Consider the following 19,280-nt stretch of genomic DNA (forward strand, 5'->3'; position numbering starts at 1 on the left):
GGGCATTTCCACCACGATAGACTTCTCTCTGGCTACTGGCCAAACAGTGGTTGCACAGTAGTCCTCAGAAAGGGCATTTGGGCTGGGATTTCATAGAGTCACAGAAGCACCGACACCAAGGACAGAAGGGACATCCGGGGGGCGCATCTAGTCCAACCCCTGCTCCAAGCAGGACCAGCCCCACTGAGATCACCCCCCAGGGCTTTGTCCAGCCGGGGCTTAAACACCTCCCGCGATGGAGGGAGCCTGTCCCAGCAGGTCTCACGCTGACTTTGTATTAGTTGCCCAGCCCGGGAAGCCCTTCCCTCCCAAGCCCCGTCGGTCCCGTCGTGCTGCAGCCGGGGTCCGAGGACGCGCTGCGCGCAGACGGGCGCCAGGCCCCAGCGCAAGCTCCGGGCTTCCCGGGGGCGCGGGGCTGCGCGGGGCGGGGCGGGGCGGGGCGGCGCTTCCTGCGGCTCCCCCCGCGCGGGGCCCCATAAAGCGGCGGCGGCGGCGCGGAACCGCACTCAGAGCCCGCCCCCGCGCCGCACCGACTGCGCCACACTGCGCTGCACTGCACTGCACTACACTGCACTGCACTACACTGCACTACACTACACCGCACCGCACCGCACCGCATCGCCAGCACCGACTGCCCCGCACTGCGGTGAGTGGGGCGGGCGCGGGGCGCGGGGCGGGCGCTGTCCAGCTTCCACAACCTTCTGAGCGCGGCGGGGGCGGCCCGGCCCGGCCCGGCCCCGCCATCGCCATCGCCGCCCGGCCCGGCCCGGCCCGGCCCGGCCCCCTGCGTGTCGCCTGCAGCGGGCTGCCCCCGGCCCCTCGGGCCCCGCCGCTGGGACGAGCCGGCCCGCAGGTGCGTCCCCCGGGGCGGGCGGGCCCGCACAACCGGCCCGAGCCGCGGCGGCGGGATCGGCCCCGGCCAGGCTCCGGGAGCCGTCGGGACCCGCCGCTCGGCCGCCCCGCCCCGGCCCGCCCCGGCCCGGCCCGGCCTAACCCCTCGTCCTCGTCGCGGCCTCTGCCGGCACCAGGCTCCGTCCCTCGGGCGGCCCCGACCCTCCTCCGCCTCCTGCAGCCTCCTGCCACCCGGGCCCTTCCCCTGTCCGTCGCTCAGTCCGTGTCTGCCCTGCCCGTCGCGGCCCGGCTCTGCCTCGGGGCCTCCCCCCGGCGCGGCACAGCGCAGCTCCCCGCGCAGGCTTGTGCTGCAGCCCGGCCCAAAGCATCGGCCTTTGCGAAGGGCCACAGGCTCCCGGCTGTTTCTTCTCCCTACATCTCCTTCTCCTGCACCGACATTCTCCTCAGCACGTTGTTTTCAGGCATTTGCAGCCTTTTTCCATGTGACTTTTTCAGCGTCCAGGATTCACGTCTACATAACAGGACAGGCTGGACAGTTGAACTGTAACGATGCATTTTAAGGTTTCTTGAGATCTGCCTTGATGCCATTATTTTATCCAGGCCCAGCAGGCATATGCTAGCACTCTTAAATTCTTGCCTCGATTTCTTCCGGTATTTGATTGTCCTCAGTGGTCGTTCCTGAATATTTAAAGGTCTCTACCACACTTCCTCCTGGATATGATCACACAGTCCTGTTGACATTGATCGCAAGCCCGGTTTTGTTGGTGCTTGGCTCAGTGATCTCTTTTCTTTCTGTACCATTTCCACTTCCTCTCCTAGCAGGCAGATGGCGTCTGCACGCGCACATACCTGGTACAGCCCAGTCAGCTGCAGCCCTTTTCCTCGGTTTTTCTGCAAAGCGCAAACTAGATGTGGCAATTTCCGACTTTGTCCTGGTATTTTGGCAGGCAGGCTACAGCTGCTTACCTAATTGCTAATGGTCTTCCATGGCCGGGTGCCTTTCCAGGGAAGCGTGGGTTCATAACATTCCTGCTAGGTTTGCTGTTCGGATTGAACCTACCCTTAACTAAGATGTAAACATGTTAGCTCTGGTGAATTAAGATGGTATGAGCACACTCTAAGCAGCTAGTTCCTCTTTCCCGTTAGTGGGATAGAGAATCGCATGGAGATTTCTCATACTGTCAAGGTCAAAGTGCAGTAAATCATAAGAGCTGTCTGGAGCGCCTTGCAAAATAAATTATGTTGATTCTTTAGATATCTGACATGAAAGACCTTTTACCTCTTTGCATTATTGCCATGGGCTCTGCTCCCACTGCAGAAGAACACCACTTGAATGACTTGATCTTGTAAGGCTGCTGTGTTTTTTAGGTGTATTTTACGAAGGAGGTAGCGCTCCTGTGGATGGATTAAATTGCTTTCAGGCTGCCAAAGGAATGTGCCCCCCCCCCCAGTTCAAAAGAAAAAAACAAGTGTGTGTATAATCCCCCCCTCCCTTCCCAATTTTACTTGAAAGAGGAGTGATGGAACTTGGAGGGAGCAGGGGAACAAGGGCAAGCAGCTTAAAATAAAAATGCAAAAGGGGTGGGGATCACTTACCAAAGGCGGTGAGCACCCTCTTCTCCAAATCCCAGCACCCCCTTCCTTCTGAGTTTATGAAGAGCCCTCAAACTAGCTTTCTGTCCTCAGCATCTGTGGCTCTTTTGACCTTCGACCTGATACCCTGCTGTTCCCAAATGTGCATGTCTGGAGACCTGTCCACCTCATAAGTTGCCACCACCTTCCATCACTGGTTGGCATCACAGTGGAGGGGAGAAGGGATCCCAGTTACTTTCCCCTCCCTCATCCCCCCTCCAAAAGAAAAAACAGAGAGAGAGAGTACAGATCTTAGCAGTTTGGTCCACTTCCAGTGTACTCCTCTGATCATTCAGAGGCATGGGACAAATTGGTTGTACACGTTCTCTTCGCCCTTAATGGAAGCAAAGAGTAATAGGATCTTTGCGCTGCGGGCACAGCTAGCTCTTCCTTGCAGGTTTGTACTTTCCAAGTATTCATGATATCTTCACATTGCACCTCTGAAACCTTGGAGCTATAACAGACAAGGTGTGGGATTTCATAAATTCATTGTGCTCCGAGATGTAAATACCAAGGAAGTTTCTGTCTGTTCAGATTTCCCTGGAGTCTAAATTTGAAAATATCTGGCTATCATTAGGGTAGTGTGGTTTTCCACCTTGCCACACATCCCTCCCCCCAACTGAGAGGAGCTGTCCATGTCCAGCAGAATTTGGTGGGTGAGCAGCTGGGTGTGCAAATGTGGAGATAAAAACTTTAAATACCACGACAGATGATAAGGTGGTATACAAAATGGGTTTATTTCGGTTGAGTCGGAACCTTTCCCGGTCAGCTGGCCTCTTACGTCATGTATTTTGTAATCTAGGTGAGCAGTTTAAGCGGTGGGAATAGGTACTGTGAGCATGAGCTAATCTTCCTATACATGTGTTTATCAGTCCTCAGTAGCAGAAGAGCACCACTGCCGCTTAAATCCAGCAAAGATGTGGATGTTGTCGCCCCCTTCTGGTGAGTAGTGGTTCCAATGTTGAGCATGTCTTGCTACTTTCTCCCTACTTCTTTACTCATCCAACTCTGTTTCCATTTAAAAAAATGAAACAAACAAACAAACCAGCAACCATCCAAACTGGGGACCAGGGAAGAGGCACAGAATAAATGTGCCATTTATCATGCACAGATTTTTACTTGCCAAAGGTTTGCTATTGCTATTGTGCAAATGAGCAAGAGGGAAAGTCAAGTTTTAGAATCTGAACACTTAAAGAAGAAACTTGCTCCTGAGTTGTTGGAATGGGTTGGAAAATGGGGACATTTGCGAAAGTTTTCCAACCAGCTTATATTATAGATTCATAGATATTAGGGTCGGAAGGAACCTCGGTAGATCATAGAGTCCAACCCCCTGCCCTGGGCAGGAAGGAGCGCTGGGGTCAGATGACCCCAGCCAGGTGCTTGTCCAGTCTCCTCTTAAAGACGCCCACGGTAGGGGAGAGCACCACCTCCCTTGGAAGCCCGTTCCAGATTCTGGCTATCCTTACCATAAAGAAGGCAACCCTTACTGTAAAGAATCATTTTTAACCAGTTGCATTCTTAGGACTTAGGGGAGGAGCTGTGGCCTGGACATTCTGCAGAGCTACCAGACTGTAACTTTGCTGATCCTGGCATTGAGAGACTCCCTGTTTTCCCTCTACCAACAGCTCAGTCCCCACTGTTTCTTCCCCTTCTTCACATATTTTACCTTTTGGATTTCTGCAGACCCAAAGAGGAACGTGCCATGTTCAATGACTCGTCATTTCCTAACACTATCCTGTCAGAGTCCCAACTGCAAAAGCATAGGGGTTCTTTAGGGAGGAAAGCATCCTAGAAAGGAGTTGTTTTCTGCACCTCTTTTCCCTTTTGTGGCTTCAGTTCCCCCACAGCTTCCTCAGTCAAAGTATAGAGGAACATTCGGCCTTAGGCAAAACTTGGCCTTACAGATTTTCATCACATGAGCAGTTATACAAAATAAACTGTAAGATTTAACAGTTGTGTTAACAATCCATTACTTTCTGGTGGGTTTCTTTATGTATTTGATACACAGCTTACATAATGAATTTGGCAAGAAGTTGTCCTTTTCAATGCATCACTGGAAAAATTAAATGTGACTTCTATAACACCCTAACACTCAAAAGCTCCCATCTTAACACATTTCCTGCATTTAGAATATAGAATTCACCAAAAGACGTCGAGTGGGTAAGGTAACTAGTAGGGTGAAAGTGCTACACTTTAGGAAAGCTGATTTCAATGAACTCAGGGGATTAGTCAAGGACGCACTGCAGAGTAGGAGTTTTGAAGTGATGGGTGCCCAAGAAGGGTGGCTGTGCCTTAAGGAAACGATCCTTCGGGCACAAAGCAAGATGATCCCCATGCGAGGTAAAAAAGGGAAAGGGGCCAGGAGGCTTCCCTGGCTGACCACAGAAATCCAGGGCAGCCTAAGGGCCAAAAGGGGAGCACATAAAAAGTGGAAACAGGGAGAGATCACCAAAGACGCATATACCTCCTCTGCTCGTGCTTGTAGGGAGGCACTTAGACGGGCCAAAGCTACCATGGAGCTGAGGATGGCATCCCAAGTAAAGGACAACAAGAAATTGTTTTTTAGATATATAGGGAGTAAAAGGAAGGCCCAGGAAGGAATAGGACCCCTGCTAAATGGGCAGAAACAATTGGTGACGGACAGGGGGGACAAGGCTGAACTCTTCAACGAGTTCTTTGCCTCAGTGTTCCTAAGTGAGGGGCACGACAAGTCTCTCACTGGGGTTGTGGAGAGGCAGCAGTAAGGCGCCAGACTTCCATACGTAGACCCTGAGGTGGTGCAGAGTCATTTGGAAGAACTGGATGCCTTTAAGTCGGCAGGCCCGGATGGGCTCCATCCGAGGGTGCTGCAGGCACTGGCCGACATCATTGCAGAGCCACTGGTGGGAATATTCGAACGCTCGTGGCGCACGGGCCAAGTCCCGGAGGACTGGAAAAGGGCTAACGTGGTCCCCATTTTCAAGAAGGGGAGGAAGGAGGACCCGGGCAACTATAGGCCAGTCAGTCTCACCTCCATCCTTGGCAAAGTCTTTGAAAAAATTATCAAGGCTCACATTTGTGAGAGCCCGGCAGGACAAATTATGCTAAGGGGAAACCAGCACGGGTTCGTAGCAGGCAGATCGTGCCTGACTAATCTAGTCTCTTTTTATGACCAGGTTACGAAACTCCTGGGGTGGATGTCGTATACTTAGACTTCAGGAAGGCCTTTGATACGGTATCCCACCCCATACTGGTGAACAAGTTAAGAGGCTGTGACTTGGATGACTGCACAGTCCGGTGGGTGGCGAATTGGCTGGAGGGTCGCACCCAGAGAGTCGTGGTAGATGGGTCGGTCTCGACCTGGAAGGGTGTGGGCAGCGGGGTCCCGCAGGGCTCGGTCCTTGGACCGATACTCTTCAATGTCTTCATCGGCGACTTGGATGAGGGAGTGAAGTGTACTCTGTCCAAGTTTGCAGATGACACAAAGCTATGGGGAGAAGTGGACACGCCGGAGGGCAGGGAACAGCTGCAGGCAGACCTGGATAGGTTGGACAAGTGGGCAGAAAACAACAGAATGCAATTCAACAAGGAGAAATGCAAAGTGCTGCACCTAGGGAGGAAAAATGTCCAGCACACCTACAGCCTAGGGAATGACCTGCTGGGTGGCACAGAGGTGGAAAGGGATCTTGGAGTCCTAGTGGACTCCAAGATGAACATGAGTCGGCAGTGTGACAAAGCCATCAGAAAAGCCAATGGCACTTTATCGTGCATCAGCAGATGCATGACGAATAGGTCCAGGGAGGTGATACTTCCCCTCTATCGGGCGCTGGTCAGACCGCAGTTGCAGTACTGCGTGCAATTCTGGGCACCGCACTTCAAGAGGGATGCGGATAACCTGGAGAGGGTCCAGAGAAGGGCAACTCGTATGGTCAAGGGCCTGCAGACCAAGCCCTACGAGGAGAGACTAGAGAAACTGGATCTTTTCAGCCTCCGCAAGAGAAGGTTGAGAGGCAACCTTGTGGCTGCCTATAAGTTCATCAGGGGGCACAGAAGGGAATTGGTGAGTATTTATTCACCAAGGCGCCCCCGGGGGTTACAAGAAATAATGGCCACAAGCTAGCAGAGAGCAGATTTAGATTAGACATTAGGAACAACTTCTTCACAGTTCGAGTGGCCAGGGTCTGCAACGGGCTCCCAAGGGAGGTGGTGCTCTCCCCTACCCTGGGGGTCTTCAAGAGGAGGTTAGATGGGCATCTAGCTGGGGTCATCTAGACCCAGCACTCTTTCCTGCCTATGCAGGGGGTCGGACTCGATGATCTACTGAGGTTCCTTCCAACCCTAACATCTATGAATCTATGAATTAGGGTGCATACTTAGAAAGATCTCATCTCTGTCTCAAAGAATTGCAAACACTAAACTTAAAACAATTAATATCCAGGTCAGTCTGACCTTCCAGAGGAAGAATTTAGTTTGAATATAGGTACTTTTCTTTAAGCTGCTATATAAAAATTGATTTGTAACAATCAATTATGTGTATGAATTGATGTTGACTTGGGGTCCAACATAACTCCAAGTGAAATCCCTTTCTTTACACTGAATTTAGTGACTCTTGAATCATAGCCTGAAAAGGGCCATATAGCTCTTCCCTCAAATATGTGAATGTGACTTTCCTCATAGTCACTAGTTGCTGCATACACACCTTTAAGAGCAGAACTGGACTGGTGATTTTTAACATTAGTGTGTGTGATTCTGGGATGTGTGTGAAGTTTGCTCTTCCACACTGCCAGAGGTTTGTTTGTTCTTTCATGATAGGTTTCAGTGTTCTTTTTAGCTGACATTTTTCTCTGGTCTACTGTGCCTGAGCTCTAGAAGGTTTTTCATACAACCATTCCTGGGCGTGATCCAACTTCCTTTCTTCTGAACTTTAACAATTGGGTTTTAACAAACTGGTTTGTAATTATGATATAATTACTAATTACTAGGCCTGTGCGAAGTGGCTAGTATTTGATTCAGATTCAGCCGATTCAGGGGACAGTGATTCGAGTCGGTGATTCGAATCGTTGTCCTCATTCGATTCGGCCGAATCTCCGAATCAGCCAGGCCCTTCTTGCGCCCCTCTCCCAGCCCAGCAATGGCTGCCCCACCTGCCCCAGCTCCCAGCACTTGGGGGGGGGGGGAAAAGCCCCAACTCAACGGGTGCTGCCAAGTGGGGCGGGGGGGGGAATCCTTGCTGCCCCATGCTGCATGGGGGGCTCTGCCATGAGCCCTCCAACGCCCCCCATGCAACGTGGGGCAATGGGGGGGCAGCAGGGTTTGCCCCCCGCCTAGCAGCACACGGTGAGCAGGTGAGCACCAGGGCTTTTTTTTAAGTACCGGGAGCTGGGGCAGGCAGGGCAGCCATGGGGGGGGCTGGGGGAGCAGGGGGGCCGGGGGGGCTGGCAGGAGTCCCCCCATGGTCCCCTCCCCAGCTCGGAGTGGCTGGAGCTGCCTGCTGCAGCCACTGGGGACTGCCCGAATCATCAAAGCTCTCTGAATCTTTTCCGAAGATTCGGAGAGCTTTGAATAGATTCAGACCTTTAAATTGGCCCCCTGATTTGGTTTGAATTCAGAGATCTGGCCACTGAATTGGGCCAAATCGAATCACCACCCGAAGCTTCACACAGCCCTACTAATTACCCAAACCTAAAAACCATTATGTCATCTTAGTGATTAATAGTTTCCTGTGTCATAATATTCTACGCTCCATATATTGTGGAAATAGTAGGGAAAACTGAAATCTCTGACCTGTCATTGCCCCAACTACAGTAAAATGTAGCATGTAGCACAGAAGCATTTTTCTTCTTGGACTCCTCTCTACAACATGTCTATCAGTGTCAGTATTGGAAGATGTTATTGGGGATTTTAAGTGTCTCTTACTAGATGTGAATATTAAAAATGGTATAAAGATAGGTTGACTTGTGCTGCCTGTGAATCTGACTGGCTTAAATGATAAATGCCATTCTTTTTCCCTGCTGCTCTTTTTTCCTGATGGCTGAAAGCAGACTATAATCTGCTAGAACTAGTAATTGTGTGCTCTTGCTTCATTGTCATTGGCTTCCATCTCTTCTGAACTAGAAAAAGATTGCATTGGGCAACAACTAATTAGATTCCATTGTAAATTATCACCTGTGGCCATGGAATAAAGTAGATGTAGGTGAGTCATACAGAACAGACTTTTTATTTAAATATTGAAGGTTTTGGGAGGGAAGGGTGTTTTAAGTAATTTCCTGTCTTGCCCTGATAAGAGTGAGTGGAAATGGTTTGCTGTAAATGGAGAGGTGATGTTAACATTCACAACCTCTGGTGAGGCAGTTTCTCAGGATTTAAGGTGCTAGCATTGGGTTATACTTATCTTCTGAAATGAATCATGGGTGAAATTCCCACAAAGCAAGGGAATTACAGAAGGACAATATAATTGTGCTGGCTAGTGTGCTTGGGATATAATAATTTTGAAACTTTTCCTCAAGCCATTCTGGAGACCTTGAGCTTGACTGTTCTGTCTTAAAGTAGTATATAAATCATAAGGAACTGTACTGAAATCAATGGTGTATTGGTTTTATACCAGAATAAAAGAGGTCAGAATCAGTCATTTGGTCTTTAGCCACACTCAAAGTCTTGTTAAGGTAATTATAAAATGTCCAGAGTCCACTCTGCCACAAGAGCAGTTTTAATTTCATTTCTGTTGAACTGCTGGTTCTAAAGATAATCTTCAAATGTTAAGTAAGCCTATCTCAATGCAGAGCTATGTTTCCTATTATTCAAGCAGGTTGGAATAGAAGCTGTAAGAAAGGGTGACTGATCTGTTTCATTTCAGTAGCATGTGTGCTCTGAAGCCTAATGATGACAACTCAAGTACTTGTTAATTCTCTTCTTTTAATGGCATAGTCCAGCTAATATTTATCCTATCTCTGCCTAGCTGATAAAGCCTCCAGCTTCTTTCTGACATCTTCTACAAGGCAGTTTTGTAGCTAATAGAACTGGCAGTACTAAATAGGGAAATGTAAAACAAATTAATTTAAATGTAAATAACATAGGAGATACTATTGTAACAACAGTCATTTGAAGTGACTGCAGAGGCATTTTCATATATAACTGAAATAAAAATCATCCCTTTCTTAAAATCACTTCCCACAAGCTACTGCCAATTTCTAGTCATCTGTGCTAGCATTTCAAAGAACTCAGGGTGCCTTGCTATAGGATTTGGAGGAGTACAGCATGACTTTATTATGCCCCTTCCACAACAGTTGCTGCAACTGAGCTTGGAGAAACTGTTTTTAATTATTGTGCAGTGATTCTGATTGCACTTACGATGATGGAAAACCAGCCTAACTCCATTAACTTACTTCATATTCCCACTTAAGTAAGTGGGAAAGTTAAATGTGCTACACCCACTATACCCGGTCCTTGAGACCAATGTAGAGGACTGCACAAGGTGTCAGGCTCATAGATGTTAGGGGGCTGGAAGGGACCTTGCGAGATCATCAGGTCCACCCCCTGCACTAGGCAGGAAAGACAGCTGGGGTCAGGTGACCTCGGCAGGTTAACGCAGGTGAGCAATGAAGGTCAGGCTGTTGTCTCTTTGCAACTCAGCTCGCTGTATTAGAGAACTGAGGTGTGACTTGCCTTGCTTAATTGTGGCTGGAAATTGATAACTCACATTGTAAGCAGCACCTTTCATGCTTTCCTGAGCAGGTTAGATAGGAAGAAGCACGTACATATTTTTAAGGCAGTTTTGCTGAAAGGGTTTTGTCGGTAGACTGAGCTAATTGAAGACGTACAAAACCAGTTATACTGAGGCTGAGGGGAGTTTTACTACAAATCTGTCCTTTAAAAGGACACGGGCTTTGTTAGAGATCTTTTGTCCTTACTGTTTAACACCCGTTTCAAGAACATGATAGTGAAACTTCCCTCTCAGAATTATTTTATTTAAAATATGCATGTATGACTGACTGTTGGATAATTTGGAGTGTGTGAGGTTTTTTCCCCCCATAAGCGGGGTGGGGGTTGCTCGATTGGAGACAAACAACTATGGCCTATCACCTCACTGTTGTCCCGAGAGTCTACGCCAGTAAAACTAGTGAAAAACAAACAAAAACCGCACTGCATTCTTCTTATGCTCTGCCACTCAGCTATGATGACTTTTTCTCCTACTGCTTTGGAAGTCACTCAGATTCCCTCTACTTTACAAGGGAGTTACTGTGGTCACAGAAGTGGATGAAGAGGATCAGTAAGCCAAATGCCTGTCACTTTACTAAGCACACCTTGAATATGAGCCTGAAACAAGTAGGTCACTAACCATTCATAGAACAACAAATACCACCTCTGGTCCCAGATTCTCAATAAATGTAAACTGGTAAGGACTCCAGAAACTGAGCTTCGGTAGTTCCCGGCAGGTAGAACTGGATGTTGTTAGAAATTACTTTGAAGCTCTCTCTTCTACTCAATGCTATGGGAGCGTGCCCAGGAGGGTTACTGGAAAGCCTTCTAGAGCCTTCGCTGCTCACCGTCCTTCCCCCCAACCTTCCCCGCAGGGTTTCCCCCAAAGCTGCAGTAGAAGGGGAGGGCTCATTTTCTGAACTAACTTTCCTTAAGTGTTCCTTTTAACTCCGGAGTTGGCAACCTGTGGCCCACAGGCCAGATCTGGCCCAGAGGCAGCATTTGTGGGGGAGGGGGCCTTTGGCTGTGGGCATTCCCCCCCCCCTCCCCCGCAGCTGCAGAGACACGTACGTGGTGGTGGCGGCCAGTCCTGGTGTCAGCCCATCTCTGACCCAGGGTGGGTCATTCTGGCCTGTAGCTGGTGAAGGTTGCCCGCTCCTCCTCTTACTGACAGAACTTTTCTGCATTTTAGCCCTTTAATGTCTGGGGTGTTATCCATAGAGACTGCTTGGTATTTGGACCCAGGTGGTGATCTAAAACCTTGGGGGAAGCCCTGCATTATTTTTTTTTCACTTACATTTTAACATGTAAATAAATGATGAGAAATAACTGCATTTATTTCAGCCAGAAGAGCATCTTATATCAGACCTGCACTGAGTTTGAATCCTATCTAAGCATCCTAGAAGTATTGTTAGTGGGATTGTTTTTGATTTTAATAGCTTTCTAACCTTTTCCCTTGTATCATTTGAACTCGGTCATCTTACTTTTCAGTCTATGCCAAGAGGCAAATTTGCTGTCTGTTCAGTTGCCCCAGCAGGCAGCTGATTTTACAGCCACATTAAAACACATTATTGTTAAAACAAGCCACCCCTGCAAGAAACCTACTTGCACAGCACTGTCTGTACTACGCACAAAGAACCCCTGCTCCCCTTTTCAAACAATTTCTTGGCACCAGTGAAAATTAGTTGGATAGAAAAATAAGGCATTTTTCTTCAGATTCAGCAGGGTTTCCTTAAGCATTTTCAATATAGTTTTGTTGACCTAGCATTTAAAAAAAACTCAAGATAGAAAGCCAAGAGAAAAGGATACTTGAGATGGAAATTTGCAAGAGAAGGCTTTTGCTGTAGAAGGTTAGATGTGGAGCTGTCTATCTCTTGCAATGCAGATGACTTAAGTCTAGCCTTCTTGTTCTTTCTTGGGACAGTTCTGTTGTAAGGAGCTCATTGACTCAGCCCAAGCTGGAAATTCTCCAAGAACCAGCAGCATTATCACATTCCTTGTATTAGCTTGTTTAATTCCTAACCACAAGAGTATATCCTGCCTTTGTGGTCTCTGCAGAGAACCCCTTTTGACATCAACTGGAGAGGCATGCAGGCATCCAAAGGCAGAATGTGGCTCATATACCATAAGATGTTGATCCAGCTTCTGTTGAGAAGGTTCTCACTGGCTTCAGTGTGAGCTGGAATAGCACCTCTAAAAGCGGGGACCTTACACTGCCTCACTGAAAGCTGGATGTTGTGAGCGTGACTCTTTTTTCACACTGATGAAAATGTGGAGTAACTGTACTGAAATCAGCAGTGTCATGTTGACGTAGGAGAGAACTGAGCCCACTAGATGTCGGAATGGAATATTTTTAACAGTTGCCTTCCCCAAGTAATCATGGTTGATGTAAATGTACTCAGGCTATTGTGAAAGACACTACTCAAAAAAGGAACCAACTTGCCTTACTGGAGGCCAGTGGATAATTCCTTTTTTACAACAGAAAGGTAACGATTTGCCAATTTCGTACTTAAATTCTTCTAAAAATCCTTGAAGTGCCCTCCATCTATGTTCTGCCTAATGCTGATGCCATCAGCTAGCCATTATGATGCCAAAAGCACCTTTGGACATGAAGATTCTAATCCTTTCATTGCTGCTATTTTTCTCTGTCTTCACTGATTGTTTAAAAATCCAAGATTTCTGCTGGGGAGAATTTCTGTCTGCAGCAACTCGGAGGTGGTCAGTAACACCCCAATTAATATTCAGTCATGGGTTTTCATTAATTCTGCCGTGCTCTTCAGAAGAACTAATTTTTAACTTTCAGGGGTGGCAGGTTGATATTTAACTTGAAACAAAGTCACAGGAAAAGGAATAAAATACTGCTTCCAAACTGTACTTCTCTGGGCTATTATCCATTAGCTTGTATTCAGGCAATCCAAGTTAATGGATCAGATTCTGGTATCTGTTACTCTGGCAAATTCAGAATAAAAAGTAAGACCATTGAAGTTAGCTTGTACCTTCACCAGTGAAATCAGAATCTGACCCACTGGGAGTTTTACATAAGGACAGTAGGATTTAGCTGTTTAGACCACATCATCTTATTTCAAGATGTGCCAGAAAATACTTAAAGGAATTAATACCATTTAGGCCTGATTCTTAAAATGGTGAAACTCCTGTTCGCTTTGGTGTGGTGGAGTTATTCCTGCATAAACCAGAAGCAATGCCACTGAAGTCAGAGGCAGTTGGCCTTCTATGCACCTGATAGATGATGAAAATTGGGCCTTTGACTTGAGTGGACCAGGACGGGGCCCCTAAAGTCAGTGACAAAATTATATTGAAATCAGTGGGAGCAGGGAAGGGATGGACGAGGACAAATATCTAAAATTTACACCGTGGAGTACATAGCTTATTGCTGTGCAGAGATCTCCATTACCATTGATGGGCATAGTGTATGTCTTCAAAGAATTTGTCATATGTCTAGTAAATGTAATGGCTTGCTTTGTTGGAAAATGACCAACAAGAATATACATCCAAATACCCTGGGCTTTACCTGTTGAAGCTAATCACTTTTAATGTGACTGAAAACCTTCAAGTTGATTGCTGTTGCTGAGAGAATGAAATCATGCTGCTGTGTTTTTTTTCTTATCATCACTTTCATTTCTTTACAAATGTGGGCTGAGGGAGGGTCAGTGCTGACAATTCAAAGGTTGTATTTTCTCTAATAAGGCTGTCCCAGGGAGGCTGGATTTTCATTGATGTCACAGTTCAGGCTTATAATAGGTTTAGACTTCTTTTTTTAAAGGCTTGACTTATTAGCCACTCTCCAACTACAGGCTTACACAAATTATTAACCTGTGTTACAACTGTGCATTCATCCTCCTTTTTATAATGTCCTCAATGCCATACTTGTAGCTTAATATATTTCTCCTTTCAAATCTTGTAAAAGTGAATTCACAGGAGTTAGACTCCGCACAGCACAAAGAGCCCAAGCAAGCCCCTTATTAAGGATTTAGTGGTGTGTGGGGCTGATACAGGTCCCTGCTAGATCAGAGTGAAAGCTAACTAGGAGTAGGCTGCATTTTTTATGATATACTCGTACAAAACTTCAGTTGAAATCATTTGGGGTTGAGGGCCAGCTCTTGTAGGTCTTACCTGAGTTGAGTGAAGGAGCAGCTCATTTTTTCTTATAAAAAAGACTGACACTATAGGTTTGATTTATACCCACTTTGTAAAGGTGTGAAGGACTGCAGAGGCATGGTTCTTATCTCATTTGTGCTGGTGTAATGCCATTACCTTCAGTGGTGTTGCTCCTGATATTCACCAGAATGAGTTAAATAAAAATTGGGGTCTTATGTATATACCATGCTAAAATGGTGGTGTAAATGTAGAACTTCATATAAAAATAGTTTTCATATTTAAAACTAGACCCAGTAACAGTGTTAATAAGGGGGAAGCCTTCTGCCTGGCAGATGAAGTTCAGAGGTTCTCTTTCTTCTGAAGAAGCTCATGACGTGGGAGAACAGCTGTTATCTTAATCTGTTCTTAAAAAAATCCAGCAGAGATCTTGGATATTTTTTAATTTGTACGCGTTGCTGTATTGGCATCTAGCAAAAGAAACTTGCAAGACTCACTCTGGGAATTTACTAGTATGAGCTAGTTCTGTCCCCACCTGGGGATGGAACACTTTCATTATTTGCGATAAGTTTTGCCCTACCTCTCAACTGTGACAGAAAATCAGGGATAAGGGAAAATTCAGTTTGCTTCTGAGGTCGAGTAGGTTGTTCTTTAAAATGTATTTCCAAGTGTTCAGTTTAATGTGGGGAGCAAAGGTGAGAAGATGAAGCTAATGGGGACACACAGAGCAATAAGGTTTAAGAGCAGTACTAAGGTTTTTGAATCCTAATCTTTCTGACACTTTGCTCTTGTTGCATTTGGCTGCCTATTAGTAGCTGAGTTCTAATAAAAGATGCACAAAATTGACTGAGCTGTAATTACCTATCAAGGAAGAGTTGTGAGTTCAGCACACAACATGATACTTAGGGATTCAAAACCAGAGAAAATAGTACAATGGAAATATATATTAGGGGTAGTCTGTCTTGAGTGTAAACACCGCAGATATGTTCCATTTGAGAGGTATCGTATGAACTGTAAATGTCCACTTGCTGCACCAAACCATGGCACTGTTAACTGGTGTTTTGGGAGTGAATGAAGGGAGCTCTTCACTTAAAACATTAGTTTAGCACATAAAGCATGCATTCTATTATGTCTACCTTGCAGTTGCATGTCCAGCAAATGTCGTTAATAGCATCTGGCTGAGTCAGTACTGAAATAGGGTCTGGAAAGAATCACCCAAGTTGTTCTGCAGAATTTACAGGGTGGGAACAAGCACTGTGTCTTTAAGGGACAGAATCCCGCTGTCTAAAATGGGAAACAAAAGATGTTTTCTACAACATGACTCCATCCCAAGGGCAGTGCAGAGGAGTAACAAGTTCCCTTTCAGTTAAAGGGAAACATTCCCAAAGAAGAGTTACGTGCTGGAGGACTTAGAATGCAGGTGAACTTTACAGAAAGCAAAGCAAATGGGTACAAAATGGAATGTGTCACATGGGGAAATGCTCCTCAGGCTGCAGTGAATAGATCTTGGAATCTGGGTGAGTATCCCTGTACAGGGGGACAGTTTGCAAGGATGAATTCAGCTCAAGTCCTACATATTTTTCTATTTTCAGGACTCAAATGAGATGTTAAGTGATACACTGAGCTTTCTGCACTGGGCTGAAAACCTGGAACCCCCATGTTTTCAAAGACGTGCACAAGGATTGCAGAATCTGTCACAAGAACACTTGTAACAGAAAACCAAATTTTACATGGTGTAGACTTCCCCTTAGTATAAACCTGGTGAAGTCAGTGGTGTTCCACAGAGACTAATTTTGCTCTATGGCATAAAGTGAATGACTGAACAAAATGGCTGGAGCTGGCTTCTCACTGTTGTTTGGTGGTTTTTATTTTGTCACTCTCATTTACAGATAAGAATATTGGGATTTTTTTTCACCCTCTCTCTCTCTCCTGTTCATGTGTCTATTGAAGTGAGAAATTAAGTACAATTATGTTGCATTTTAAAATGTGTCTTCACTGATGTTTCCAGTCTACCGTTAGAGCAGGGGTGGGCAAAATGTGGCCCGGGGGCCGGATGTGGCCCGCCAGGCCATTCTATCTGGCCTGCGGGGCCCCTAAAAAATTTAGAAAATTAATATTTATCTGCCCCTGGCTGCCTACCATGTAGCCCTCGATGGCTTGCCAAAACTCAGTAAGTGGCCCTCTGCTCAAAATAATTGCCCACCCCCTGCATTAGAGAATTTAAACTCTTCCTTGGATTGCATCCATGTAATTCAGTTGAATTCAGTTGCTTTGGAGGAGTGTAACTCATGGTCTATAGAGTCTGAAAACTAGAAATTCTGTAATTGGCCTTATGCTTTCATATGTAACGGACCAGCATTGCCAGCATACTCTATAGCTTTGTACTGCTGAAGTGATACAAAGCAAGCACAGACTTAATTTAAACAGATGGGCCAGAGGGGTTTATAGCAACTTTTCAGCCCTGGAGTGGTGCATAGTGGCTAAGGTATAGCAATGGTTTTGATACCAAATCAACAAGTTGAATTCATGTGGAAACCACTTGATTTTTTTTTTTTATTGTATGGTATGTCCCCTTCTTTTCATTATTTTTGTGACCGTTGTGTTCTTTTACTTTAAGCTATGTGCAAAAATTGCTTAGATTGCAAAAAAGCCCAGAGTCTAGATGTTAATTTTTTACAGTTATGAAACACTGTCTCTCAGACTTAATTTTTTTAACCAGGTAACTCATGTAGCTGGATGTTACTGACTGTTTTCCATCATCTCTGCTGAGCACAGCCTTTGCAAAGGGAACATTCCTGTACCTTTTGTCTTGAGAGCCTTGCTACCAGAAGTAATGCTGCTATTTAACAAGCAGGCATCACAATTCACTGTGATTCATGATCACTAATTTTACATTCAGTATGCAGTTACTTAATTAAGCATTTCAAATGTTCACCAATATAAATCATCCATTCCCAAAATGCAACCTTTCTTGCTATGCTTTTTGTTAAATAAACTGCAGGGTGACTTGTGATATGGGATAACCAGATTTTCAGTCTTCCTTAAGCAAGTTTTATCTGCTCAAGTATTAATTTTAAGTGACTTGCTCCCTCTGTTCTCTGAATGCCTAGAATGGACATAGTTTTACAATTTAAGTGGGGTATTCTTGATGGTTATTTTCAAAACTAAACTGTTGTTTTTTGTGTAAAAAGGAAACTAAAAATAACTGCAACCACAAGTGGTATTTCCTAACATGGAACCAACAGATCCATCTTGATAATTCTGTTTTTCACTGGAGCAAGTGCAAGTGAAACTTCGATCAAGATGGGTTTTAACAAAATGCTGGCTTTTGCTGTATTGGCCCAGTATGAGCCCTGGGAGGGCTTGGAGGGTGGTAAACCCAGGTAAACCAACCTGACTGGTTTCACATTGATGGTTTTGGCTTTTGTTTTGCTCTGACATGCTGTTTTCTTTCAGATGAAGAATCTCATGAACTTGCCTGGCTTTGGAAACACGTCAAGGGCAGGGTGCAAAACACACTAGTAGGACATGACCCTTAACACTTTTTCTAAAGAGTAGCCCTATAGGTATATAAGATAGAGTTTAACAAGTGGGGTTGGCTTTTATTGTAAGTTTGGGGTGGCGGGGGGAGTTCAAAGTAAAATAGGGTTTGTATTGTTTGTTTTAGTGGTTGGATATGGGGATGTGGGAGTAAGCTAGAAACATCTTTCAGAAGATTTTTCTAAAGCTTTAAAATATATGCATATTCTATTGTGTAATTGTGGCGTGTGGTTGTGGAAGGGGATGAATGGAAGCTAGTGGGGAAATTAGGCTGAATGTTTGACGAGTGAATTGCTTTCATTTGATGTTGTCTCTGGCTGCATGTGTTGTGGAACCTGATTCATTTCCCTCCTGCCAGTCTTAGTTTAACTTGCTTATTATAAACTCCCATCACCTTGGGCCACCACAAGGCCTGTGTGCCACTTAAGCCTGATTGTTGAAGGGTTAGCTGATGCACAGACTAGGACTAACCCTTTGTACAAGAATGAATGTCACCTTTTGTGAATAAAATAAATCTGTAAAAGTAGCAGTTTTTGCAGGCTACAGCCTGATATCACATGGTCATTGATGCAGTCTTTCCTCCTCTCTGTAATGTCCTATTCAGGGGAGAGGGACTAAAAATGGAAAAAGACAAAGGTTAACCCTAAAAATCTGTTCCATGCACATAAGAATGCAAGGGCTGCAGATGCCTGACTCATATTAAGATGGACTCAGCTGAGAAATCTCAATGCCTAGTAATCAGGTGTAAAACTAGAAGGCTTGAAGTGCGTGAAAATACTCCAGGCAGCATGCATGCTTTTCAGAAAGCACCTGGAAACTAATCTCATTTTAAATATCTTTCTGTGGGACAGAGAGGATACAGCTTGACTGGCAGTTCAGCATTCACAGCTGTCAAAGGAAGCACCAGTATCAGTGCTGGCCAGTTTAATGGCAGATGAAAGGGAAAAACAAACAAACCCAGAACTGCTATGTGCCTTCCCAAAGGAAAACAGTCGGTTATTCTCCTGTGACAGGAAGATCTCCCCTTCCTCAACTCTACAGCAGACTCAAAAGTAAACTATTCTGAAGGAAGGATTTAAATATAAAATGTTCCCTACCCCCATTCCACTGGTTTTGCATCTATTCTTAAAGCCAAACCGACTGAATATTGTTGTTGTTCATTGGCATTTTGTTGTCTTTACTTGCACGTAAGGAGGAAAATTGTAAGAGGCCAAGAAGCTTCCATCCCCTTCTAACAGCAGATCTGTGTCCCCAGACAGACTGCAAATGAATCCCCATTAAAGTCAGTTCTATGTTTAACACAATAGAAGCACTCATGTCCCTCAGCCTGACCCATAAGGCATTTATTTGCATATTCTTTGGAAATTTAAGTATAGACTCCACACTTTACATTAGGCCTTTCCCTTTCTTCAAGGATCCATGCTTAAATAATTTCCAGTGGGAGAGGCAGAGGTAAGGTTCTTCTGTCT

At 45.6% G+C, this 19,280-nt stretch overlaps 1 protein-coding gene across 7 annotated transcripts in view; it reads left to right on the forward strand.

Annotated features, from left to right (window-relative positions):
* Window positions 1–442: 442 nt before the first annotated feature.
* TMEM269 (transmembrane protein 269) overlaps window positions 443–19,280 on the forward strand; it is a 28,143-nt gene continuing 9,305 nt past the window's right edge. Inside the window, exons 1-3 of one of the 7 annotated variants that reach the window (XM_059716846.1) lie at window positions 626–646; window positions 3,357–3,426; window positions 17,728–18,863. In XM_059716846.1, the coding sequence (XP_059572829.1) occupies window positions 18,746–18,863 (118 nt within the window). In that variant the 5' untranslated portion in view covers window positions 626–646; window positions 3,357–3,426; window positions 17,728–18,745. Of the gene's footprint in view, window positions 647–3,356; window positions 3,427–7,916; window positions 18,864–19,280 lie in introns of those variants that run through there. The other 6 variants (XM_059716850.1, XM_059716848.1, XM_019480179.2 and 3 more) reach the window with 6 other exon arrangements.

This window comes from Alligator mississippiensis, chromosome 13 (assembly GCF_030867095.1).
Source record: "Alligator mississippiensis isolate rAllMis1 chromosome 13, rAllMis1, whole genome shotgun sequence".
NCBI classification, from domain to species: Eukaryota; Metazoa; Chordata; order Crocodylia; family Alligatoridae; genus Alligator; species Alligator mississippiensis.